Source organism: Chanodichthys erythropterus, chromosome 3 (assembly GCF_024489055.1).
Source record: "Chanodichthys erythropterus isolate Z2021 chromosome 3, ASM2448905v1, whole genome shotgun sequence".
Taxonomy (NCBI): Eukaryota; Metazoa; Chordata; class Actinopteri; order Cypriniformes; family Xenocyprididae; genus Chanodichthys; species Chanodichthys erythropterus.
In genome coordinates, this window is record NC_090223.1 from 796012 (window position 1) to 822570 (window position 26559).

The following is a 26559-nucleotide window of genomic DNA, read 5'->3' on the forward strand; positions in this document are numbered from 1 at the left end:
GTTGCTCCGCTTCAACACGCACTCAAATAGAGCACTTCATGTCAACAATCGTTCAGCTCTCGTCGTTCATTTTGACCTAAGTTTTGTCAAGGTATGAAGTATGTTTATTTGTTTGTCTTTTTATATTCATACATCGACCAACGGAGGAAGTCTTTCAGCACCATTATTGCCGTTGCTTGAAAATCCTCGCCTGGTTTTGCTTTCGCTCCTCTTCGCTGTTTTCTGGTAAATACACCGTCTGTCACGAGGCTTCCCTGAAGCAGCTTTAGGAAGAGAATTTCCAGAATATAGGCTACTGACGCAGCTCAAACTATTTACGGATGTTACACCATTTTATAAATCATTGTAAATATTTTGCCATTCTTTTAAAGATATTTTAAACATTCAGATAATGGTGACGGTCTAAGACTCCCTAGTATGAGATCATCTTACAGTGTTAAAGCATTAGGAGTTAATTTTCAGTTAAATTCATAATTTTTTTTTTTTCTAAGTAAGTGGCGTGCAGTGGTGTTCTGAAATGAGGAGGCACATTTTTTATTTATTTACGAATCAATGTAAATTCATGCATTACTCTTAATGTTGACACGTTTCCCTTGTTAAATGAACATTACTTTACATTATATCAAAAAAGGAAAAAAAGAAACCAAATGCAATTATATTTTGTAATTTTACAGTATTGTAATAAATGTTTTATTTATCAAAACCAAGGCAATCTCATCAAGTTAGTGTTTTAAGCATTTCTATATTCATTCCAAAATAATATCTAAAGGCAATAACAATTTAAACAATATAATTTATTTGTGTATTGATGTTTTTCTTTTTAATAGTCAACTTAGGCTGTTTTGGATCATCAGTCATGCTTCGTAAACCGTCTGTCACAGTCACGAATATGTATTTTTAATTTCACCAAGCTGATTGCTCTAAAAAACCCCCGCGGTCATCATGCTTTCAGTCCATTTCAAGTTTGATTTTTACATTACATAAAGCAGTGATATCTAACTGGGTGATCTGTTTACTTACTTTTCAATTAGTCTTCCCACTGACGCCATCATTTTTTCAGTCGAACTGACGCGCATAACACGCATGTCAACAAGAGGCGGGATTTATCGTAGAGTGACTTGCGCTCTTTTTAATGTCATAATTTGTAATTTGTGTTTGTCTCGACACAAGTTTTGATGTTGATTGCTGTTCCTCCTCAGAGGAAACGCCCCTAATTATATATATATATATATATGATGCGCGGGTCAATGTATAAACAACCCGCACCCGACCGACGTTTTCAACTAACCCGCCCGCAACTCGGACCGTTTTGTTACCTGACAGGGGCGGAGCCAGACATTGTAAACATTCGGGGCTTAGCCCAAATCTATATTTGTCCAAAGACATTTCAATTTTCTATTAATAGCTTTACTGACATGAAAGGAGCTTTTGTTGTCGTATTCTTGTTCAGAAAATGTACATTATTTGACACTGTAATTTGTAAAACTTTGTTGGATGTACCTCCGCTAGGGGGGTCCGGGGGCATGCCCCCGGAAGAACATTTTGTACATTTTAAGGTTAAATGCATCAATCTGGTGCACTCTGGAAATTTAAAAATTAAGAGCTTCAACCCATGTACAGTGTTCAAATTGAACAAAGAAACAGCATTGACTTGTACCTGGACATTAAAAAGGGTTCAAACATATATATATTTGTTCTATCCCTTCACCATTACACTGACTCAGTTGATTAAGTAAACAATGTTTGATAGCAACTGCCTGAGTCATGCAATAAATCTGACATATGCAACCAGTTAACGGCACATTACGTACAGTAGGATTTGGATTAAAATATCAAAAAAACCACTAGAACAATGTTATATATTTTGTTGACTTGTGTATTTACATTATCCCAAATGTTTCCAAGAATGTTTAAATCCAGAGAAATAAGAAATTTTAACCAGGACAAAATTGATAGGTGACGCAATGTGCCTTTGCGTCGCCTTTCAATGACATATACCCGTGATACCCTCGAGTTCTGGTTTTATTTTGCAGAAACCATGGAAACACCAAAGACGCATTATATTCCTCATCTGTCTAATAAAACATATCATATGTTTTATTAGACAGATGAGGAACTGTTTGGATTCATTCATTGACAGAAAACTAATCATGTTATATAGCTTCTTGTTACAGCGAGTACCATGTTTTACCATGCCTAATATCGATCTAGCTTACTGCAGTGTGCAATAAGTGTCTCATAGCAGCTGCCAAGTGAACGCAGAATAGCATTATAACAACTTTCAACACTCAAATGTATCTAATATGATAAACAGCACTGCATTACCCCACATACACTAGACTGAAAAAAGCACAAGAGGCAACTGTGGCATAATAAAAGTTCCGCTGTGCTCAAAACATGTCGCGCTCGTCTCTCATTAGCAATCGCTCCATCGGTCTCGTTCAGCTCCAACATCACTCGGCCCTGCTCTGCTTCATACCACAGTAATGTTAATAATCTCATCCATGAACATGATTTCTGCCCGAGTCCCATCACGATTCTTTTCCACTGGCTGTAGACTTGAAGAAAACACATCCCATTTCTTGATTACACAAAATCAAGGATAAGCGACCTCTAGGGGCGAAAATGTACATATTGTGGCTTTAACAGATCAAATATTCACATATCCCTGTGATCTCCCAGATGGTTAGTTTTAAAGTAACCAACAGTTTAATGGTTAACAGTTTGTGAATGACTCATAGTTGTATCCTAGTTTAGTTCCCTGGTGTTTGGTAACGAAGGGCCTACTTTGCATCAGCAACACAGACTCATTCATAAGAAAAGAACTGTATTCATAGCAACTACTTTCTAACTAATTAATCAATTGATTGTTAATCATAAATATAGGGGGCTGCTGCTCGGTATAATAGATTTCAAGGGCATTTTGTAAATTGGTAAACTATTCCAAAACTTAACATCTGTTCTGAACTCAACAAGTCTGGGCAAACCACTGAGTAAGCACCAATCGGAGGCTGCATTTTTATGATGTCATCATGTAGACTTCTTACAAAGTATTTTACAGTATTGTAAAACTACAAAAATACAAAACACTAAGGTATTTTGATACAAAATACAACGCCATTTTCATCAACCCAATCAAATACAAATTACAAAATACTATTTTGTATTTGAAATACGTATTTGAAATACATGTATCATAAATACTGCCCATCCCGCCCTCAGAATCTTTCCTGTGCTAACCGGAATGTTGCTCCGCTTCAACACGCACTCAAATAGAGCACTTCATGTCAACAATCGTTCAGCTCTCGTCGTTCATTTTGACCTAAGTTTCCAGAATATACTGACGCAGCTCAAACTATTTACGGGTGTTATACCATTTTATAAATCATTGTAAATATTTTGCCATTCTTTTAAAGATATTTTAAACATTCAGATAATGGTGACGGTCTAAGACTCCCTAGTATGAGATCATCTTACAGTGTTAAAGCATTAGGAGTTAATTTTCAGTTAAATTCATAAATTGTTTTTTTTCTCTAAGTAGCCTATATCGGTGGCGTGCAGTGGTGTTCTGAAATGAGGAGGCACATTTTTTTATTTATTTACGAATCAATGTAAATTCATGCATTACTCTTAATGTTGACACATTTATCAAAACCAAGGCAATCTCATCAAGTTAGTGTTTTAAGCATTTCTATATTCATTCCAAAATAATATCTAAAGGCAATATATTTTATTTGTGTATTGATGTTTTTCTTTTTAATAGTCAACTTAGGCTGTTTTGGATCATCAGTCATGCTTCGTAAACCGTCTGTCACAGTCACGAATATGTATTTTTAATTTCACCAAGCTGATTGCTCTAAAAACCCCCGCGCTCATCATGCTTTCAGTCCATTTCAAGTTTGATTTTTACATTACATAAAGCAGTGATATCTAACTGGGTGATCTGTGGCTAAAGCTAACGTTACACACTGTTGGAGAGATTTATAAAGAATGAAGTTGTGTTTATGAATTATACAGACTGCAAGTGATTAATAATGAAAATAACAACAGCTCTTGTCTCTGTGAATACAATAAGAAACGATGGTAACTTTAACCACATTTAACAGTACATTAGCAACATGCTAACGAAACATTTAAAAAAAAGACAATTTACAAACATCACTAAAAATATCATGATATCATGTCAGTTATTACTAGTAATTGTCGGATTAGAGAGCTGTCTATTGTAATTTATACTGGTAAGAATTGAATTATAGAGCTGTGTAATTGTATTTGTTACTAGTAATTGTCGGATTAGAGAGCTGTCTATTGTAATTTATACTGGTAAGAATTGAATTATAGAGCTGTGTAATTGTATTTGTTACTAGTAATTGTCGGATTAGAGAGCTGTCTATTGTAATTTATACTGGTAAGAATTGAATTATAGAGCTGTGTAATTGTATTTGTTACTAGTAATTTTCGGATTAGAAAGCTGTCTATTGTAATTTATACTGGTAAGAATTGAATTATAGAGCTGTGTAATTGTATTTGTTACTAGTAATTGTCGGATTAGAGAGCTGTCTATTGTAATTTATACTGGTAAGAATTGAATTATAGAGCTGTGTAATTGTATTTGTTACTAGTAATTGTCGGATTAGAGAGCTGTCTATTGTAATTTATACTGGTAAGAATTGAATTATAGAGCTGTGTAATTGTATTTGTTACTAGTAATTGTCGGATTAGAGAGCTGTCTATTGTAATTTATACTGGTAAGAATTGAATTATAGAGCTGTGTAATTGTATTTGTTACTAGTAATTGTCGGATTAGAGAGCTCTCTACTGTAATTGTTACTGGTAAGAATTGAATTATAGAGCTGTGTAATTGTATTTGTTACTAGTAATTGTCGGATTAGAGAGCTCTCTACTGTAATTGTTACTGGTAAGAATTGAATTATAGAGCTGTGTAATTGTATTTGTTACTAGTAATTGTCGGATTAGAGAGCTGTCTATTGTAATTTATACTGGTAAGAATTGAATTATAGAGCTGTGTAATTGTATTTGTTACTAGTAATTGTCGGATTAGAGAGCTGTCTATTGTAATTTATACTGGTAAGAATTGAATTATAGAGCTGTGTAATTGTATTTGTTACTAGTAATTTTCGGATTAGAGAGCTCTCTACTGTAATTGTTACTGGTAAGAATTGAATTATAGAGCTGTGTAATTGTATTTGTTACTAGTAATTGTCGGATTAGAGAGCTCTCTATTGTAATTGTTACTAGTAAGAATGGAATTATAAAGCTCTGTAATTATAACTAGTATTTTACTAGTAATAATGGAATAAGGGGCAATCGTGGCCTAATGGATAGAGAGTCAGACTTGTAACCCAAAAGGTCATGGGTTCGAGTCTCAGGTCCGGCAGGGATTGTTGGTGAGGGGAGTGAATTTCCAGCGCTCTCCCCACCTTCAATACCACGACTGAGGTGAGACCCTTGAGCAAGGCACCATACCCCCAACTGCTCCCCGGGCGCCGCAGCAATGGCTGCCCACTGCTCCGGGTGTGTGTTCGCGGTGTGAGTGTTCACTGCTGTGTGTGTGCACTTGGATGGGTTAAATGCAGAACACAAATTCAGAGTATGGGTCACCATACTTGGCCACATGTCACTTCACTTCACTTCACTTCACTTCATTATAGAGCTCTGTAATTGAATTCTTACTAGTAAAAATGCAATTACGACGAGTAACACTAGGAATAATTTAAGTTAAAACGGCTTGCCATATTCGCCCTCCCCTTGCACATGAAACAACCAAAGTGAGTTGATCCCGCCCTCAGAATCTTTCCTGTGCTAACCGGAATGTTGCTCCGCTTCAACACGCACTCAAATAGAGCACTTCATGTCAACAATCGTTCAGCTCTCGTCGTTCATTTTGACCTAAGTTTTGTCAAGGTATGAAGTATGTTTATTTGTTTGTCTTTTTATATTCATACATCGACCAACGGAGGAAGTCTTTCAGCACCATTATTGCCGTTGCTTGAAAATCCTCGCCTGGTTTTGCTTTCGCTCCTCTTCGCTGTTTTCTGGTAAATACACCGTCTGTCACGAGGCTTCCCTGAAGCAGCTTTAGGAAGAGAATTTCCAGAATATAGGCTACTGACGCAGCTCAAACTATTTACGGATGTTACACCATTTTATAAATCATTGTAAATATTTTGCCATTCTTTTAAAGATATTTTAAACATTCAGATAATGGTGACGGTCTAAGACTCCCTAGTATGAGATCATCTTACAGTGTTAAAGCATTAGGAGTTAATTTTCAGTTAAATTCATAAATTTTTTTTTTTTTTTTTTTTTTTTTCTAAGTAAGTGGCGTGCAGTGGTGTTCTGAAATGAGGAGGCACATTTTTTATTTATTTACGAATCAATGTAAATTCATGCATTACTCTTAATGTTGACACGTTTCCCTTGTTAAATGAACATTACTTTACATTATATCAAAAAAGGAAAAAAAGAAACCAAATGCAATTATATTTTGTAATTTTACAGTATTGTAATAAATGTTTTATTTATCAAAACCAAGGCAATCTCATCAAGTTAGTGTTTTAAGCATTTCTATATTCATTCCAAAATAATATCTAAAGGCAATAACAATTTAAACAATATAATTTATTTGTGTATTGATGTTTTTCTTTTTAATAGTCAACTTAGGCTGTTTTGGATCATCAGTCATGCTTCGTAAACCGTCTGTCACAGTCACGAATATGTATTTTTAATTTCACCAAGCTGATTGCTCTAAAAAACCCCCGCGGTCATCATGCTTTCAGTCCATTTCAAGTTTGATTTTTACATTACATAAAGCAGTGATATCTAACTGGGTGATCTGTTTACTTACTTTTCAATTAGTCTTCCCACTGACGCCATCATTTTTTCAGTCGAACTGACGCGCATAACACGCATGTCAACAAGAGGCGGGATTTATCGTAGAGTGACTTGCGCTCTTTTTAATGTCATAATTTGTAATTTGTGTTTGTCTCGACACAAGTTTTGATGTTGATTGCTGTTCCTCCTCAGAGGAAACGCCCCTAATTATATATATATATATATATGATGCGCGGGTCAATGTATAAACAACCCGCACCCGACCGACGTTTTCAACTAACCCGCCCGCAACTCGGACCGTTTTGTTACCTGACAGGGGCGGAGCCAGACATTGTAAACATTCGGGGCTTAGCCCAAATCTATATTTGTCCAAAGACATTTCAATTTTCTATTAATAGCTTTACTGACATGAAAGGAGCTTTTGTTGTCGTATTCTTGTTCAGAAAATGTACATTATTTGACACTGTAATTTGTAAAACTTTGTTGGATGTACCTCCGCTAGGGGGGTCCGGGGGCATGCCCCCCCGGAAGAACATTTTGTACATTTTAAGGTTAAATGCATCAATCTGGTGCACTCTGGAAATTTAAAAATTAAGAGCTTCAACCCATGTACAGTGTTCAAATTGAACAAAGAAACAGCATTGACTTGTACCTGGACATTAAAAAGGGTTCAAACATATATATATTTTTTTTACAATACTTTTGTACTCATTTCTTTTTAAAAGAAATATCCTTGAGCTTTTATTTTGATCACCAGATCACCAGCTGATCGCGTGCGCAAATGCGCTAACTTCTCTTTAAAACACGCAGCACAGACAGACTGTATACTTAATTTGCTGTCTTTTGCTGTTTTATATAGGCACAAAGCCATATCACTTATGAAACGGTGGCGGCAGCAGAGGGTCATTAATGGAAAACACTGAATGAATGTATAGCTGATAAATGTGCTAAAGTTGTCATATCGGTTGTTATATAACAAAACGTATAACGTACTCGGTTAAGCCGAGTTCAGACTGCACGATTTTAGCCCTGATTTTGGCTCGCCGACAGGTTTTGAGAAATCGCCGACAAATGCCCGAAATCACAGGCAAATCGGTGCTCGTTCACGCGAGTGTGAATGAGCAAAGACGCGATCTGAGAGAATCGCCGACGAGTCGCCGACACCCGTGAGATATTTGGCATGCTAAATATCTGGACCTGTCGGCGATTCAAAATCCTGCTGTGTGAAAAGTGTTCTGACTGAAAACTACATTGGCGATGACCGACAGCCAATGAGAGAGCAAGATACAGAGCAGCGGGGAGTTCGGGGAGGAGTTATAGACCACAATATCAGCAAGCATGGCTTCATTCACATAAACATTACAATTATATCAAACAGAAACAAAGCACAAACATTTGCTTGATCATCCGCAACAGCAGCACATTGAAAAGTTATTTATTTACCTCCAACTCTCGTTGCAGAACACACAATCCAGTCTCCCCAACCATTTCCTCCTCCATATTCTTCTTTTCTTTTTCTTGTTTTCGCTGCAAATCAGCGCACAGGCAATTCGTATTGCAAGCTTCTTGCGGGCTACTGTTTTTAATAATAATAATAATAATAATAACGCTGGTCCTGCACGCGTGATATCGCGTTGTTTCCTTGTCACATCTCGCGTGTGTTTGGTTGTGAAACGTAGTTTGCGTGCCAGACAGAGTTGTCGGCGATTCTTCCTATTGTAAAGTCATGCAGTGTGAAACCTTCTATCGCCGACCCATCGTGCAGTTTGAACACAGCAGCGACTGAATGCTGGCCAAGATAGTCATGCAGTGTGAAAAGAACAGTGACCCGACTACTTTGAAAATCATGCAGTCTGAACTCGGCTTTACTTACGTAACCTCGGTTCCCTGAGAGATAAGGGAAGGAGTATTGCGTTGCAAACGCTATGAGAAAACTCCTTTTCTCGAGAAAATAACGGCCATGGTGTGTAAAGCAGAAGCAGTCTGGCCAGCGGCGGAGTGTGCACGATCCGGGAGTGCTAAAGACGTTCTGCGCGGCTTTGATGGGTGCGCGGCCACAAATGGGCGGCGACCGCTTCTTCCAGTGGCAGGAGCTTCACATATCCTTTTTCCTCAGCGCCCTCAACAAATAGAGCGTTAACTGTACGTACACACCGCCGCCGACTTGAGCTGCAAAGAAGCTCTGGCCGCTTTGTCAAAGACGCTTGTCAAAAAGTACGGGAATCTTGACGCTTTGGCCGCTCTGTATATTGAGTGCGCGCGCGCGGCCGGAGCTCTCTCTCTCTCTCTCTCTCTCTCTCTCTCTCTGCTCGTGCGCGCTGAAAATTTCATATTTTGGTATGAACATTAACCCGCCAGTGTGGCGGATAGCCTTTTGAGATTTGCTCGCCAAACGGAAAATCTACCCGCATTTGGCGCTTGGCGGGTGTTAATTTCGGACCCTACATGAGACTATTTTTATTGAGCAGTTTAGCTAGCCCACATCATAACGCACGTCAGACAACATTTGCAACTAGGTATAGTTGAAGTCTGTAACTTAGTCTCGGCACACAGACTGATTAGGCAAAGCTACGTCTGTAGTGACAAGGCTCACCATTTTATTATTTGCTTACCTTGATTGTCTTCCAAACTTTCACACGTGCCGACTCCGACTCCGAACTCTCTCTGAATTTCTCACACGCAACTGACGTATCAGGTGCAAGGTTTTCAGCCAATCAACGATCAGAGAATACTGCAGTGAGAACGTTGTAGGGAGATGTAACAGCTGTGGGCCTTAAACTCCTCTCCTGTCATTAATACGCTGTGGTCTAGTCATCAACAGAAAATTAACGGATTGAGAGGGGAGAAAAATGGATTTTGGCGTGACATTTCTTGCGTGTGCGTGAGAGCGTGAGATTGATGCTAAAAGCGTGAGTGTCACGCCAGATGGGTGAGAGTTGGCAACCCTGGACTCATTGTAGCGTCATTGGGCCATAGACTTAAGAACTAGGGGTGCGGCCGCCCCCCTCCCATACGCCCCCATCAGCCTCCCTGGCCAATAATAGGCTATCCATTAATCCAGCCTGTGGAGGAGAGAAATGTTTCAGGATCTGACGTGGTGCGCTCAGAGGTGCAGCGGCGAGAGCAGGCAGTTCTTGAGGCGGCCCATCATTTTCCATTTCAGCTGTCTAGATGCATATTATTGATGAATGCGATGTTTATGTTTCGACCCTGCTTGAAGAATTAATCAGCAGGTCAACTGAGAGAAGGCCCACTTTTGGAAAAGTGTGAAAGCCCTTAGGAGCGCAAACTGTTCTTTTTTCTGAATGTTGTATGATATAGTGTTATAATAAAGGCTTGATTTATTCATTTATTTCGTTTCGTTTTCTTAACAATTAAGATGCTGCATGTGTTTATCCAGTCTAATCGAAGTGTGCGTCTCTCCCCCGACTTTCCCAACAAAAATCCCGCCCTCTCAGAAAATACATAAAACTGACATTAATGAGCTATATGCGTTTAAAAGTAGCCTAGCCTATTAAAATGGTACAATGGCATTGCTCAGTTCAACGTGTTGGGAAATCGGGCATTTTGTCCCACGTCAGGATTTATTCAAAAGTTAATAGCGCTCAACATTCAAAAGGGAAATAAGGATTTCCCACTTGTATTAGTAGGCTTAGGCTATTTCGCCACGTGAATGCCCAATTGAAGCTCTCACAAGCACAAAATGCAGAGATAGAATATGTTAATAAAGTATTTATTAACGCATTTTAGACAAACAAAAACAGGTAGGCTAAGCCAAAGACTGAGGCTACAATATCCATAAATAAATGTTCACAAATACCCATGAAAGTAAAATTGAAACCTTTAGTAAGTAAAACTGAAAATTACAAAGGTTTAAGTGGCATCTTTATTTCAAACGACCCGACCGACCGCGACCCGAATATCATTAAAAATATTTTTGGATGACTCGTAACCGCGGGTGACCGCAGGCACCCGCTCATTTTGGATCAACCCGCGCATCACTGTTGGGAACCCCTTGCAGAATCTGTGAAAATGTGAATAATTTTAATAAAATAAGAGAGATCATACTAAATGCATGTTACTTTTTATTTAGTACTGTCCTGAGTAAGATATTTTACATAAAATATGTTTACATATAATCCACAAGACAAAAAAGTAGCTGAATTTATTAATTAAATAAATGCTATATTAAATAAATAAATTCTAACTATTAATGAATTTATTCATAGTAGAATTTATTTATATTTATAGTTATATGAGATGAATCTCAAAATCATACAGTCACTGCTGGAAAGGGTTCAAACATACAAAAGATGGTGGAAAACTGAAGAATCTGCAGGAGCTGGAGGATTTAACTGCTCAGAACAAACAAGAGACGTTCATATATAGACGTTTCATATATATATATATATATATATATATATATATGAAAGAAATGTTGAATACACAGTCTTGATCCTCAGACTCAACTTTACACTAAGCAAAAAAAATAAAATGTAATTTGGATATTTTCCATATTTTCTGTCTCTTTCAGAGATGTTAACTAGTCCAGATGATCCAGTGATCCGGATTCTTCTGATGGGCAGGAAGGGTTCAGGGAAAAGCTCATCTGGAAACACGATACTGGGAGAAAGAATGTTTAAAGTCCAAAAACGTAAGAAGAAACATGAGTCTGAAGTTTGTGAGGAAGTAACACAGATCGGAGAGAAACGGGTTCATGTGATTGACTGTCCAGATCTACTGGATCCAGATCTGTCTGAAGAGAAGCTGGAGATGATGAAAGACCAGCTGGTCTCTGGATGTTCAGCAGGTCTCAGTTCAGTTCTGCTCACCGTTCCTCTAGAGAAACCTGTGGAAAATGAGGAAGAGTTCCTGGATTTCATTAAGTGTTTATTAGGTCCTGAAGTTCAGAAGTACATCATGATTCTGTTCACACATGGAGATGAGCTGGAAGAAGAGGATGAGACTATTGATGAACATCTACAACACAAAGATCATGAGGATTTACAGAGACTGGTGACTGAATGTGGAGGAAAGTTTCACTGTTTCAATAACAAGATAAAATCAGATGATCAGAAACAAGGACTACTGCAGAAGATTGAAGGAATGATGGAGGAGAACAGAGGAAAATTTACCATGAAACAGATGAAGAGGAGTGAAAGCAAAGACTTTCCTCGTGTCTTTTGTAATTATATATATATTTTTTTACCCTTTTATAGTTGACGTGAATCATAGAAACATATGGCGGTTTACATCACTAATGTCAGACTGACCTTAAAGCGATACTTCACCCCAAAATGAAAATTCTGTCATCATTTATTCATTTACCCTAAAGTTCTTCCAAACTTGTATGAGTGTCTTTGTTCTGTTGAAGAAAAAACAAAATACTCAACTGTCTGGTTACCAACATTCTTCAAAATATCTTCTTTTTGTGTTCAACAAAAGAAAGATACTCATACGGGTTTGGAACAACATGAGGCCGAGTAAATGATGACAGAATTTTCATTTTGGGGTGAACTGTCCATTTAAGAGTCCATAGAGTCAGTTCTATCATTGATTTGATCTTTCTGTTGTAGTTTCAGGAGAATCTCCAGCTGAAGATCCAGATGAGACTGATGAGCTTATAGAAAGGAAAGACCAGATCAGGCTGGTTCTGCTGGGAAAAACTGGAGTTGGAAAAAGTGCCACTGGAAACACCATCATCGGCAGAAACCTCTTTCAATCTTCAAAACAGTGTCAGTCAGAATCTACAGTGAGGATGGGTAAAGAAATCTCAGTGATCAACACGCCTGGACTTTATGATACTGAACTCAATAATGAAGAGATTATTTCTGAAATAGTGCGTTGCATAAGATATGAGATGCATCCTGGACCACACACTTTTCTCATTGTGATTAAACTGGGTGGATTCACTGAAGAGGAGAAAAACACAATAAAGTATCTCAAAGAAGTGTTTGGAGAACAGATACTAAAATACACCATGATCATCTTCACTCACAAAGATCAGTTAGATAAAAAGAATAAAACCATTGAGGAGTTTCTACAGAATGGTGATCCAGCTCTTCAAAACCTTGTAAGCAGCTGTGGGAACCGGTTCTTCTGTCTGGACAACAACTCGGCCAGTTTCCCTCAGTTCAAAGGTCTGCTCAGTAAAATAGAGACGTTGGTGGCAGAAAATAGAGGAAACCACTTCACCAATTACCTTTTTGATGAAACAGAAAACCACATTCAGGAGAGTCACAATTGGGTCTTTCAATCAGAAGGTCAGAATTGTGCTGGTTTGTCTCGACACAAAGTTTTGATGTTGATTGCTGCTCCTATATGCGTATTTGCTTTAGCAGGTATTCTGTTACCAAGAAACAAGCTTGTGCAGGCTGTAAAATCTGTTATTCCCAAGGGGAATCTAAAACAGAAGTGTGTAATTCAGTGAGACAAACCATTAATGATGCTACAGAAGCTCCAGCAACCTGATGTACCTTTTTTCAAAATTTCAGCTTGTAAACAATGTAAACCTAACCATTGAAATTACATTATATTATATTGTATTCTTTTAGGAAAGCTAATGGGTTTTATATGCTCCATGTACTCTTTTGTTATAATCAAATTTATTTTGACTGAACAATTTATATTGTTCGCTCAAAAATGAAAATGTACTCTCCTTCATGTTGTTTAATAAGTGAATCCCTATCAAAGCACTGCAATATACTGTACCACTCTATATTTTCCAGAGGAGCAGTTTAGTTTTTGGACTATATAATGAATGCGACAAACTCAAAATTTGTGCAAGAGAAAGACATAAGGAGAAATGGTTTATTATTTACTGGTGTTGCTGTCAATCACTGATTGATTTCTGATTAATTAAGGTTATTAAGATTGTATTTTGAAATATTTCTTGTGATTATTATAAAAACAAAACAAAAATAACAACTTTATTCAACACAATTGTCTCTTCTGTGTCATTCTCATATGCTGTTCACGTCCAGCCCTTCCAGGTTCTACATCAGAATGCAGACTCAACGCTGTTCACGCGAGCAGCACAATGCATGCGAGCTCTCAGTTTCCATCAAAAATATCTTAATTTGTGTTCCAAAAATGAACAAAGGTCTTACGGGTTTGGGAAGACATGGGGATGAGTGATTGATGGCAGCATTTTTGGGTGAACTAACCCTTTAATGAATATTTGAATAAATCGTTCATGACAACAGGTTTTTATTACAGCCGCCATTTAAATATTTATATTTGAACAAGGAATTGCAGTAGATAAATATATATCATTAGAAGACTGCATTAAAAACTGCCCTTAATGTGCAATGAGAGTGAGTAAATGATTTTAGGCTGGCTCATTTTATTTTCCTCTGACTAATTCTTTGGATTGGAGTTCTTCAAATTATTCAAAGTTCTTCAAACCCGTGTGTTAAATGAATACATTGTTTAAAATATACCTGCAAGCAATTACAGGGCCAAGCACAAAAGAGGCACAACAAGTCATGCTAACATGGCTGTGAGCATCAGACCAATTGCAACAGTGAGCAATTAAAGGCCTATTAAGATCATTTTAGGCAAAAGAGCTGATAAATGATATATACAGTCAATAATAAAGATTTACTGGTTCATCACTTTTGACCAATAGGTGGCGCTGTGACTAAATTAATGTGGTATGGTCAGAGTGGGGTGACAATGACACTCGCAAAGTTTGGTGTCAATATGTCAAAGCATTGCAGAGATACAGACTCAACAATCATTTTGGCATCATGCCTCTAATTTGTCGCTGCAGTATAGGAAAATGGTTGCGTCTATCAACACAAAATCCAGAAGTTTTTGATGGCATGGTCCGAAGATGATACGATTCGATTTTGGTGAAAATTGGACCAATGGTTTAGGAGGACCTTTAAAATTTAGGTGTGATTTTAAAGGTGCCCTAGAATGCTTTTTCACAAGTTGTAATATAAGTCTAAGGTGTCCCCTGAATGTGTCTGTGAAGTTTCAGCTCAAAATACCCCATAATTTTTTTTTTTAATTCATTTTTTCAACTGCCTATTTTGGGGCGTAATTAAAAATGCCCTGATTCAGCATGTGTCCCCTTTAAATGCTCATGCTCAGGGTTGGGCAAAAATACATCAAAATGTATTTTAAAATAAAATACCAAATACCTTAATTTTAAGTGTATCAAAATAAACTACAAAATACAGCAGCCACTCCATGTATCAAAATAAACTACTGTATTTTTGTATTTTAAAAATACTACAAAATACTTTTACAAGGGAGCATGAAATTTCTTCGCAAAACCTTCCATAAATTGGCCTATTTGTTCTATCCCTTCACCATTACACTGACTCAGTTGATTAAGTAAACAATGTTTGATAGCAACTGCCTGAGTCATGCAATAAATCTGACATATGCAACCAGTTAACGGCACATTACGTACAGTAGGATTTGGATTAAAATATCAAAAAAACCACTAGAACAATGTTATATATTTTGTTGACTTGTGTATTTACATTATCCCAAATGTTTCCAAGAATGTTTAAATCCAGAGAAATAAGAAATTTTAACCAGGACAAAATTGATAGGTGACGCAATGTGCCTTTGCGTCGCCTTTCAATGACATATACCCGTGATACCCTCGAGTTCTGGTTTTATTTTGCAGAAACCATGGAAACACCAAAGACGCATTATATTCCTCATCTGTCTAATAAAACATATCATATGTTTTATTAGACAGATGAGGAACTGTTTGGATTCATTCATTGACAGAAAACTAATCATGTTATATAGCTTCTTGTTACAGCGAGTACCATGTTTTACCATGCCTAATATCGATCTAGCTTACTGCAGTGTGCAATAAGTGTCTCATAGCAGCTGCCAAGTGAACGCAGAATAGCATTATAACAACTTTCAACACTCAAATGTATCTAATATGATAAACAGCACTGCATTACCCCACATACACTAGACTGAAAAAAGCACAAGCGGCAACTGTGGCATAATAAAAGTTCCGCTGTGCTCAAAACATGTCGCGCTCGTCTCTCATTAGCAATCGCTCCATCGGTCTCGTTCAGCTCCAACATCACTCGGCCCTGCTCTGCTTTATACCACAGTAATGTTAATAATCTCATCCATGAACATGATTTCTGCCCGAGTCCCATCACGATTCTTTTCCACTGGCTGTAGACTTGAAGAAAACACATCCCATTTCTTGATTACACAAAATCAAGGATAAGCGACCTCTAGGGGCGAAAATGTACATATTGTGGCTTTAACAGATCAAATATTCACATATCCCTGTGATCTCCCAGATGGTTAGTTTTAAAGTAACCAACAGTTTAATGTTTAACAGTTTGTGAATGACTCATAGTTGTATCCTAGTTTAGTTCCCTGGTGTTTGGTAACGAAGGGCCTACTTTGCATCAGCAACACAGACTCATTCATAAGAAAAGAACTGTATTCATAGCAACTACTTTCTAACTAATTAATCAATTGATTGTTAATCATAAATATAGGGGGCTGCTGCTCGGTATAATAGATTTCAAGGGCATTTTGTAAATTGGTAAACTATTCCAAAACTTAACATCTGTTCTGAACTCAACAAGTCTGGGCAAACCACTGAGTAAGCACCAATCGGAGGCTGCATTTTTATGATGTCATCATGTAGACTTCTTACAAAGTATTTTACAGTATTGTAAAACTACAAAAATACAAAACACTAAGGTATTTTGATACAAAATACAACGCCATTTTCATCAACCCAATCAAATACAAATTACAAAATACTATTTTGTATTTGAAATACGTATTTGAAATACATGTATCATAAATACTGCCCATCCCGCCCTCAGAATCTTTCCTGTGCTAACCGGAATGTTGCTCCGCTTCAACACGCACTCAAATAGAGCACTTCATGTCAACAATCGTTCAGCTCTCGTCGTTCATTTTGACCTAAGTTTCCAGAATATACTGACGCAGCTCAAACTATTTACGGATGTTACACCATTTTATAAATCATTGTAAATATTTTGCCATTCTTTTAAAGATATTTTAAACATTCAGATAATGGTGACGGTCTAAGACTCCCTAGTATGAGATCATCTTACAGTGTTAAAGCATTAGGAGTTAATTTTCAGTTAAATTCATAAATTGTTTTTTTCTCTAAGTAGCCTATATCGGTGGCGTGCAGTGGTGTTCTGAAATGAGGAGGCACATTTTTTTATTTATTTACGAATCAATGTAAATTCATGCATTACTCTTAATGTTGACACATTTATCAAAACCAAGGCAATCTCATCAAGTTAGTGTTTTAAGCATTTCTATATTCATTCCAAAATAATATCTAAAGGCAATATATTTTATTTGTGTATTGATGTTTTTCTTTTTAATAGTCAACTTAGGCTGTTTTGGATCATCAGTCATGCTTCGTAAACCGTCTGTCACAGTCACGAATATGTATTTTTAATTTCACCAAGCTGATTGCTCTAAAAACCCCCGCGGTCATCATGCTTTCAGTCCATTTCAAGTTTGATTTTTACATTACATAAAGCAGTGATATCTAACTGGGTGATCTGTGGCTAAAGCTAACGTTACACACTGTTGGAGAGATTTATAAAGAATGAAGTTGTGTTTATGAATTATACAGACTGCAAGTGATTAATAATGAAAATAACAACAGCTCTTGTCTCTGTGAATACAATAAGAAACGATGGTAACTTTAACCACATTTAACAGTACATTAGCAACATGCTAACGAAACATTTTAAAAAAAGACAATTTACAAATATCACTAAAAATATCATGATATCATGTCAGTTATTACTAGTAATTGTCGGATTAGAGAGCTGTCTATTGTAATTTATACTGGTAAGAATTGAATTATAGAGCTGTGTAATTGTATTTGTTACTAGTAATTGTCGGATTAGAGAGCTGTCTATTGTAATTTATACTGGTAAGAATTGAATTATAGAGCTGTGTAATTGTATTTGTTACTAGTAATTTTCGGATTAGAAAGCTGTCTATTGTAATTTATACTGGTAAGAATTGAATTATAGAGCTGTGTAATTGTATTTGTTACTAGTAATTATATTGAATTTATACTGGTAAGAATTGAATTATAGAGCTGTGTAATTGTATTTGTTACTAGTAATTGTCGGATTAGAGAGCTGTCTATTGTAATTTATACTGGTAAGAATTGAATTATAGAGCTGTGTAATTGTATTTGTTACTAGTAATTTTCGGATTAGAGAGCTGTCTATTGTAATTTATACTGGTAAGAATTGAATTATAGAGCTGTGTAATTGTATTTGTTACTAGTAATTGTCGGATTAGAGAGCTGTCTATTGTAATTTATACTGGTAAGAATTGAATTATAGAGCTGTGTAATTGTATTTGTTACTAGTAATTTTCGGATTAGAGAGCTGTCTATTGTAATTTATACTGGTAAGAATTGAATTATAGAGCTGTGTAATTGTATTTGTTACTAGTAATTTTCGGATTAGAGAGCTCTCTACTGTAATTGTTACTGGTAAGAATTGAATTATAGAGCTGTGTAATTGTATTTGTTACTAGTAATTGTCGGATTAGAGAGCTGTCTATTGTAATTTATACTGGTAAGAATTGAATTATAGAGCTGTGTAATTGTATTTGTTACTAGTAATTTTCGGATTAGAGAGCTCTCTACTGTAATTGTTACTGGTAAGAATTGAATTATAGAGCTGTGTAATTGTATTTGTTACTAGTAATTGTCGGATTAGAGAGCTCTCTATTGTAATTGTTACTAGTAAGAATGGAATTATAAAGCTCTGTAATTATAACTAGTATTTTACTAGTAATAATGGAATAAGGGGCAATCGTGGCCTAATGGATAGAGAGTCAGACTTGTAACCCAAAAGGTCATGGGTTCGAGTCTCAGGTCCGGCAGGGATTGTTGGTGAGGGGAGTGAATTTCCAGCGCTCTCCCCACCTTCAATACCACGACTGAGGTGAGACCCTTGAGCAAGGCACCATACCCCCAACTGCTCCCCGGGCGCCGCAGCAATGGCTGCCCACTGCTCCGGGTGTGTGTTCGCGGTGTGAGTGTTCACTGCTGTGTGTGTGCACTTGGATGGGTTAAATGCAGAACACAAATTCAGAGTATGGGTCACCATACTTGGCCACATGTCACTTCACTTCACTTCACTTCATTATAGAGCTCTGTAATTGAATTCTTACTAGTAAAAATGCAATTACGACGAGTAACACTAGGAATAATTTAAGTTAAAACGGCTTGCCATATTCGCCCTCCCCTTGCACATGAAACAACCAAAGTGAGTTGATCCCGCCCTCAGAATCTTTCCTGTGCTAACCGGAATGTTGCTCCGCTTCAACACGCACTCAAATAGAGCACTTCATGTCAACAATCGTTCAGCTCTCGTCGTTCATTTTGACCTAAGTTTTGTCAAGGTATGAAGTATGTTTATTTGTTTGTCTTTTTATATTCATACATCGACCAACGGAGGAAGTCTTTCAGCACCATTATTGCCGTTGCTTGAAAATCCTCGCCTGGTTTTGCTTTCGCTCCTCTTCGCTGTTTTCTGGTAAATACACCGTCTGTCACGAGGCTTCCCTGAAGCAGCTTTAGGAAGAGAATTTCCAGAATATAGGCTACTGACGCAGCTCAAACTATTTACGGATGTTACACCATTTTATAAATCATTGTAAATATTTTGCCATTCTTTTAAAGATATTTTAAACATTCAGATAATGGTGACGGTCTAAGACTCCCTAGTATGAGATCATCTTACAGTGTTAAAGCATTAGGAGTTAATTTTCAGTTAAATTCATAATTTTTTTGGCGTGCAGTGGTGTTCTGAAATGAGGAGGCACATTTTTTATTTATTTACGAATCAATGTAAATTCATGCATTACTCTTAATGTTGACACGTTTCCCTTGTTAAATGAACATTACATTATATCAAAAAAGGAAAAAAAGAAACCAAATGCAATTATATTTTGTAATTTTACAGTATTGTAATAAATGTTTTATTTATCAAAACCAAGGCAATCTCATCAAGTTAGTGTTTTAAGCATTTCTATATTCATTCCAAAATAATATCTAAAGGCAATAACAATTTAAACAATATAATTTATTTGTGTATTGATGTTTTTCTTTTTAATAGTCAACTTAGGCTGTTTTGGATCATCAGTCATGCTTCGTAAACCGTCTGTCACAGTCACGAATATGTATTTTTAATTTCACCAAGCTGATTGCTCTAAAAACCCCCGCGGTCATCATGCTTTCAGTCCATTTCAAGTTTGATTTTTACATTACATAAAGCAGTGATATCTAACTGGGTGATCTGTTTACTTACTTTTCAATTAGTCTTCCCACTGACGCCATCATTTTTTCAGTCGAACTGACGCGCATAACACGCATGTCAACAAGAGGCGGGATTTATCGTAGAGTGACTTGCGCTCTTTTTAATGTCATAATTTGTAATATTTGTGTTTGTCTCGACACAAGTTTTGATGTTGATTGCTGTTCCTCCTCAGAGGAAACGCCCCTAATTATATATATATATATATATATATATATATATATATATATATATATATATATATATATGTACAGTGGGATTTGAAAGTTTGGGAACCAGTGATGCGCGGGTCAATGTATAAACAACCCGCACCCGACCGACGTTTTCAACTAACCCGCCCGCAACTCGGACCGTTTTGTTACCTGACAGGGGCGGAGCCAGACATTGTAAACATTCGGGGCTTAGCCCAAATCTATATTTGTCCAAAGACATTTCAATTTTCTATTAATAGCTTTACTGACATGAAAGGAGCTTTTGTTGTCGTATTCTTGTTCAGAAAATGTACATTATTTGACACTGTAATTTGTAAAACTTTGTTGGATGTACCTCCGCTAGGGGTCCGGGGGCATGCCCCCCCGGAAGAACATTTTGTACATTTTAAGGTTAAATGCATCAATCTGGTGCACTCTGGAAATTTAAAAATTAAGAGCTTCAACCCATGTACAGTGTTCAAATTGAACAAAGAAACAGCATTGACTTGTACCTGGACATTAAAAAGGGTTCAAACATATATATTTTTTTTTACAATACTTTTGTACTCATTTCTTTTTAAAAGAAATATCCTTGAGCTTTTATTTTGATCACCAGATCACCAGCTGATCGCGTGCGCAAATGCGCTAACTTCTCTTTAAAACACGCAGCACAGACAGACTGTATACTTAATTTGCTGTCTTTTGCTGTTTTATATAGGCACAAAGCCATATCACTTATGAAACGGTGGCGGCAGCAGAGGGTCATTAATGGAAAACACTGAATGAATGTATAGCTGATAAATGTGCTAAAGTTGTCATATCGGTTGTTATATAACAAAACGTATAACGTACTCGGTTAAGCCGAGTTCAGACTGCACGATTTTAGCCCTGATTTTGGCTCGCCGACAGGTTTTGAGAAATCGCCGACAAATGCCCGAAATCACAGGCAAATCGGTGCTCGTTCACGCGAGTGTGAATGAGCAAAGACGCGATCTGAGAGAATCGCCGACGAGTCGCCGACACCCGTGAGATATTTGGCATGCTAAATATCTGGACCTGTCGGCGATTCAAAATCCTGCTGTGTGAAAAGTGTTCTGACTGAAAACTACATTGGCGATGACCGACAGCCAATGAGAGAGCAAGATACAGAGCAGCGGGGAGTTCGGGGAGGAGTTATAGACCACAATATCAGCAAGCATGGCTTCATTCACATAAACATTACAATTATATCAAACAGAAACAAAGCACAAACATTTGCTTGATCATCCGCAACAGCAGCACATTGAAAAGTTATTTATTTACCTCCAACTCTCGTTGCAGAACACACAATCCAGTCTCCCCAACCATTTCCTCCTCCATATTCTTCTTTTCTTTTTCTTGTTTTCGCTGCAAATCAGCGCACAGGCAATTCGTATTGCAAGCTTCTTGCGGGCTACTGTTTTTAATAATAATAATAATAATAATAATAATAACGCTGGTCCTGCACGCGTGATATCGCGTTGTTTCCTTGTCACATCTCGCGTGTGTTTGGTTGTGAAACGTAGTTTGCGTGCCAGACAGAGTTGTCGGCGATTCTTCCTATTGTAAAGTCATGCAGTGTGAAACCTTCTATCGCCGACCCATCGTGCAGTTTGAACACAGCAGCGACTGAATGCTGGCCAAGATAGTCATGCAGTGTGAAAAGAACAGTGACCCGACTACTTTGAAAATCATGCAGTCTGAACTCGGCTTTACTTACGTAACCTCGGTTCCCTGAGAGATAAGGGAAGGAGTATTGCGTTGCAAACGCTATGAGAAAACTCCTTTTCTCGAGAAAATAACGGCCATGGTGTGTAAAGCAGAAGCAGTCTGGCCAGCGGCGGAGTGTGCACGATCCGGGAGTGCTAAAGACGTTCTGCGCGGCTTTGATGGGTGCGCGGCCACAAATGGGCGGCGACCGCTTCTTCCAGTGGCAGGAGCTTCACATATCCTTTTTCCTCAGCGCCCTCAACAAATAGAGCGTTAACTGTACGTACACACCGCCGCCGACTTGAGCTGCAAAGAAGCTCTGGCCGCTTTGTCAAAGACGCTTGTCAAAAAGTACGGGAATCTTGACGCTTTGGCCGCTCTGTATATTGAGTGCGCGCGCGCGGCCGGAGCTCTCTCTCTCTCTCTCTCTCTCTCTCTCTCTCTCTCTCTCTCTGAGTGCATGCTGGGAGTGTGAGACGGAGCTGAGCGCGCCGCGTTTTGCGGAGAGCATTTTTTGGTTTCCCCCCTTTTACTTTTTCTTTACTTTACCTACCCAATTTTTTTGTCTTTCCCTTGTTAATAATTTCTGGATAAGGAAGAGTGTTTTTGTCGCGTACGCGCGGCTCAACGTCGCCAGTATGGCGAGCACTAACGTGCTAACGCCTGCTACTCTGTCACTCCGTAATGGGTGCAGGTGTGTACCGGACCCTGCGGTGTCCGTAGAAGACATGCTCCTAGTCTTTGGTGAAAAGATTGGTTTTGAGAACATCGTTTCGGCTTCAAGGATGAATAAAGCCGTAGTCGTATTTTTAAAATCAGAGGCACTGGTCAATGTTTTGACTGTGAGCGGCGTATGGGTGAAAGAAACATATGTTCCGGTAACCCCGCTTTCTGCACCAGCAACTAAAGTCACTATTTCTAATGTCCCACCGTTTATATGTAATGAGGCCATTTTAAAAGAACTACTGAGGTTCGGCAAGATCGCAAGTCCTGTTAAAGCGGTTCCTTTGCGATGTAAAAATGCCGCGCTAAAGCACGTTCTTTCCTTTAGACGGCAGGTCTTTATGTTTCTAAACTCCCCTGAGCGGACTTTAGATGTCTCTTTCCGCGTCACTCACGAAGAGAGTTCGTTTATGGTTTACGCCAGTACCGATAGTATGCGATGTTATGAATGCGGTGATGTGGGCCATAAACGCCTCACATGCCCGCATAAGGAGGAACAATGCGCATCTACATCCCGTGAGGATACGAGTAATACAGAGGCACAGAGGCCAGAGCAGCAGGCTGAAAGAGCTACAGATGATGTGAATGAGCAGCAGGAGGTGAGTGAAAATATTGATATTTCTGGCGGTGTTGGGGAAGCTGAGTGTAGTAGGCCTACTGTAATACATAAGGATGTGAGTGAGTGTGACGATAATGAACAGAATGATGCTCAAAGTGATGTTGAAGATGTGTGTGAGGATGTTACAGGGCAGGCAGGTGTCTCAGAGGAGAACATGGCTGATGAGATGGAAGGGTTGTCACAGTGCACTGATGATGGTTTAAGAGACGATGAGCAATGGTCTGATGTTTCAAAAGTGGTTGATGATTTGTACACTCTTGAGCAAATCAACTCTTTTCTTGACAAAACTAAAGGTAGAGCTGGTGTTGAGGTTTGCGATTATTTTCCAGATGTGGAAAAGTTTGTCTCCTCTGTTATGATGGTTAGAAGAATGAGTAGTTACGATGAGCTTTCACAACAAAAGCGTTTTCGCCTCAAAAAACATCTAACTGCTATTAGATCTGGAAGGAAACCAGTTAAAGCCAGGGGAAAGACCAAATAATCGGGATGGATAAGTCTTCCTTTTTCGTTCTTTACTGTTTTCTCTTTCTTTTTCTCCCCCTTATGGAAGTTTTGAGGGTGGGGTCCTTAAACATAAATGGATTAAGGGATGAAAGAAAAAGAGGTTTATTGTTAGACTTCATAAGACTAAAGAACCCGAGTGTTGTCTTTTTACAAGAGACCCACAGCAATTTTGATAATGAAGCTGATTGGGGATTATGGTGGAAAGGAGAGAGAGTGCTTAGTCATGGAACTAACATTAGTGCCGGTGTGGCTGTACTTTTCTCTCCTAATGTAAATGTTAAAGTTCTGATGAAAAATGAACTAGAACCTGGGAGGCTGATGGCTGTCAGGGCTGAAATTAATAATTTCTCTTTTTTGTTTATCAACATCTATGCACCTAATACTGGAGCAGACAGATTACAGCTCTTTGTGAAACTAGAGCAGTTTTTAAAACTGCAGCAAACTGGTGATTTTATCATATTAGGAGGAGACTGGAATTGCACTCTGGATTTCACACAAGATAGAAATGGCGATGAGCCTCATATGCAGTCATCTTCTTGTCTGACTAGAGTCATAAAAAGTTTTAACCTGGCAGATGTATGGAGAGAGAACAATCCTTTAATAAAGCAGTATACTTGGGTCAAAATTAGCAATGATAGGATTTTTGGAGCACGCTTGGATAGGTTTTATACTTCACAAAACATGAGAAATAGAGTGTTCAATGCAGCTATTTTTCCTGCGTCTTTTTCTGATCACAAATATATCACTGTTGATTGTGTATTGGTGAATAGAACCCATACAAGTTACTACTGGCATTTTAATAATAAACTGTTGGAAGATAAATGTTTTTGTGAAAATTTTAAATCTTTTTGGGAAACTTGGAAAAGTGAGAAGTGCCTTTATGAAAGTATTATTCAATGGTGGGAAATCGGTAAAGTGCACATAAAGACTTATTGCCAACAGTACAAAGGCTTTTCCTCCCTGGTTTTAAAAAATACAGTAGAGCTGCTGGAAAAGGAAATTCTTGATATTGAAAAAAGTATGTTTGTAAATGATGCAGGACAATTGCATGAACTTTGGACTAAAAAAAAGAACCAGCTCAGCTCCATCTTAAATGAAAAAGCTAAAGGGGCTCTTGTAAGGAGCCGTTTCTTGAACATAAAGGACATGGATGGCCCAACCTCCTTCTTTTTTAACTTGGAGCGTAAAGCAGGACAGGAGAAACAAATGTACTATTTAAAAGACAATGTTGGACAAGAAACTTCAGATCCTGTGACAATGCGCAGACTTGCTGTTGACTTTTATTCTGATCTTTTTGCTGCTGAAGCCATAGATGAACAATCTAAGGATGAACTGTTACAGGACCTCCCTGTTCTAACTTCAAAACAGAAAAATCTCTTGGAGACTGACTTAACATTTGAGGAAGTCACTGCTGCTGTAAAGGGTCTTTCTTCAGGGAAGGTACCAGGGCTGGATGGCTTATCTGCCGAATTTTATAAGAAGTTTTGGTCTTTAATAGGACCTGACTACTTTGAGGTACTTAAGAAATGTATTGGTGAAAAGTCTCTTCCTTTAAGTTGTCAGCGGGCTGTTTTAACACTGTTACCCAAAAAAGGGGATCTAACCCTCTTAAAAAATTGGAGGCCCATTGCAATTTTGTGTTTTGAATATAAAGTTCTGTCAAAATGTTTGGCGAACAGACTAAATAATGTATTGCATGCAGTCATTCATAAAGACCAGTCTTACTGTGTAAAAGAGAGATGTATTTTAGATAATTTACATTTAGTACGGGACATTTTTGATTTTGCTTTTAATAACAACATTAACCTTGGTTTTTTATCTTTAGATCAAGAAAAGGCTTTTGATCGTGTTGATCATGCTTTTCTTTTTGAAACTTTTAAGGCTTTCGGTTTTGGAGACAAGTTTATTTCTATGATTAGACTGCTGTACAATGACGCTACTTGTATGATAAAAATTGCTGGTGGCCTTAGTGTCCCTGTTAAAGTTAACAGAGGTATTAGACAGGGTTGCCCCTTGTCTGGTCAACTTTACAGCATAGTTATAGAGCCTCTGCTGTGCAAGTTTAGAAGGCAACTAACAGGTTTAAGGGTTAATGAACTAGAGGTTCAAGAATCTATTAAGCTTTCAGCTTATGCTGACGATGTCACAGTTTTAATCAGAGATCAAAATGATGTCCTTCTCCTAGAAGAGGCTTTGTTGTGTTATGGAAAAGCCTCCTCAGCCAAGGTAAATTGGGGGAAAAGTAATGCTCTATGGTGTGGTCAGCTTGGCCAAGGTCCTTTACTTCCAGGTGGTTTGCAGTGGGGTAAAACGGGTTTTAAATACCTAGGGGTGTTTTTAGGCACAGGAGACTATAGGAGACAAAACTGGGTGGGGCTAGTGGAGAAAGTGTGTGCGAGGTTGTCTCACTGGAAATGGTTGCTACCCCATCTGTCCTATAGGGGGAGAGTTCTAATCTGCAATAATCTGGTAGCCTCATCTCTCTGGCACAAAATGATGATCTTAGAGCCTCCTGTAGATTTGGTGAGGAAAATTCAACAGCAGCTGGTAGACTTTTTTTGGTCGGGACAGCACTGGCTAAAGGCACCTGTACTCT

General features: G+C 38.0%; 1 protein-coding gene across 2 annotated transcripts; it reads left to right on the plus strand.

The window, feature by feature from the left end:
- Positions 1-5767: 5767 nt before the first annotated feature.
- Positions 5768-13980, plus strand: LOC137014950 (GTPase IMAP family member 8-like). 2 transcript variants are annotated; one of them, XM_067379527.1, is made up of 3 exons: positions 5768-5925; positions 11390-12040; positions 12432-13976. In XM_067379527.1, the coding sequence occupies exons 2-3, from the start codon at positions 11392-11394 to the stop codon at positions 13283-13285; spliced, it is 1503 nt and encodes a 500-aa protein (XP_067235628.1). In that variant the 5' UTR covers positions 5768-5925; positions 11390-11391; the 3' UTR covers positions 13286-13976. The 2 variants fall into 2 exon arrangements, with proteins under 2 accessions (XP_067235628.1, XP_067235637.1); XM_067379536.1 differs by lacking the exon at positions 5768-5925 and adding an exon at positions 5926-6059 and having other exon boundaries at positions 12432-13980.
- Positions 13981-26559: the final 12579 nt, after the last annotated feature.

Bases quoted from the DNA above. Each gene is read 5' to 3' on its own strand.
- LOC137014950 (XM_067379527.1), top strand. From the start codon at position 11,392: ATGTTAACTAGTCCAGATGATCCAGTGATCCGGATTCTTCTGATGGGC. The intron at 12,041-12,431 runs GTAATTATATAT...TTTCTGTTGTAG, and splicing joins AGACTTTCCTCGTGTCTTTT to TTTCAGGAGAATCTCCAGCT.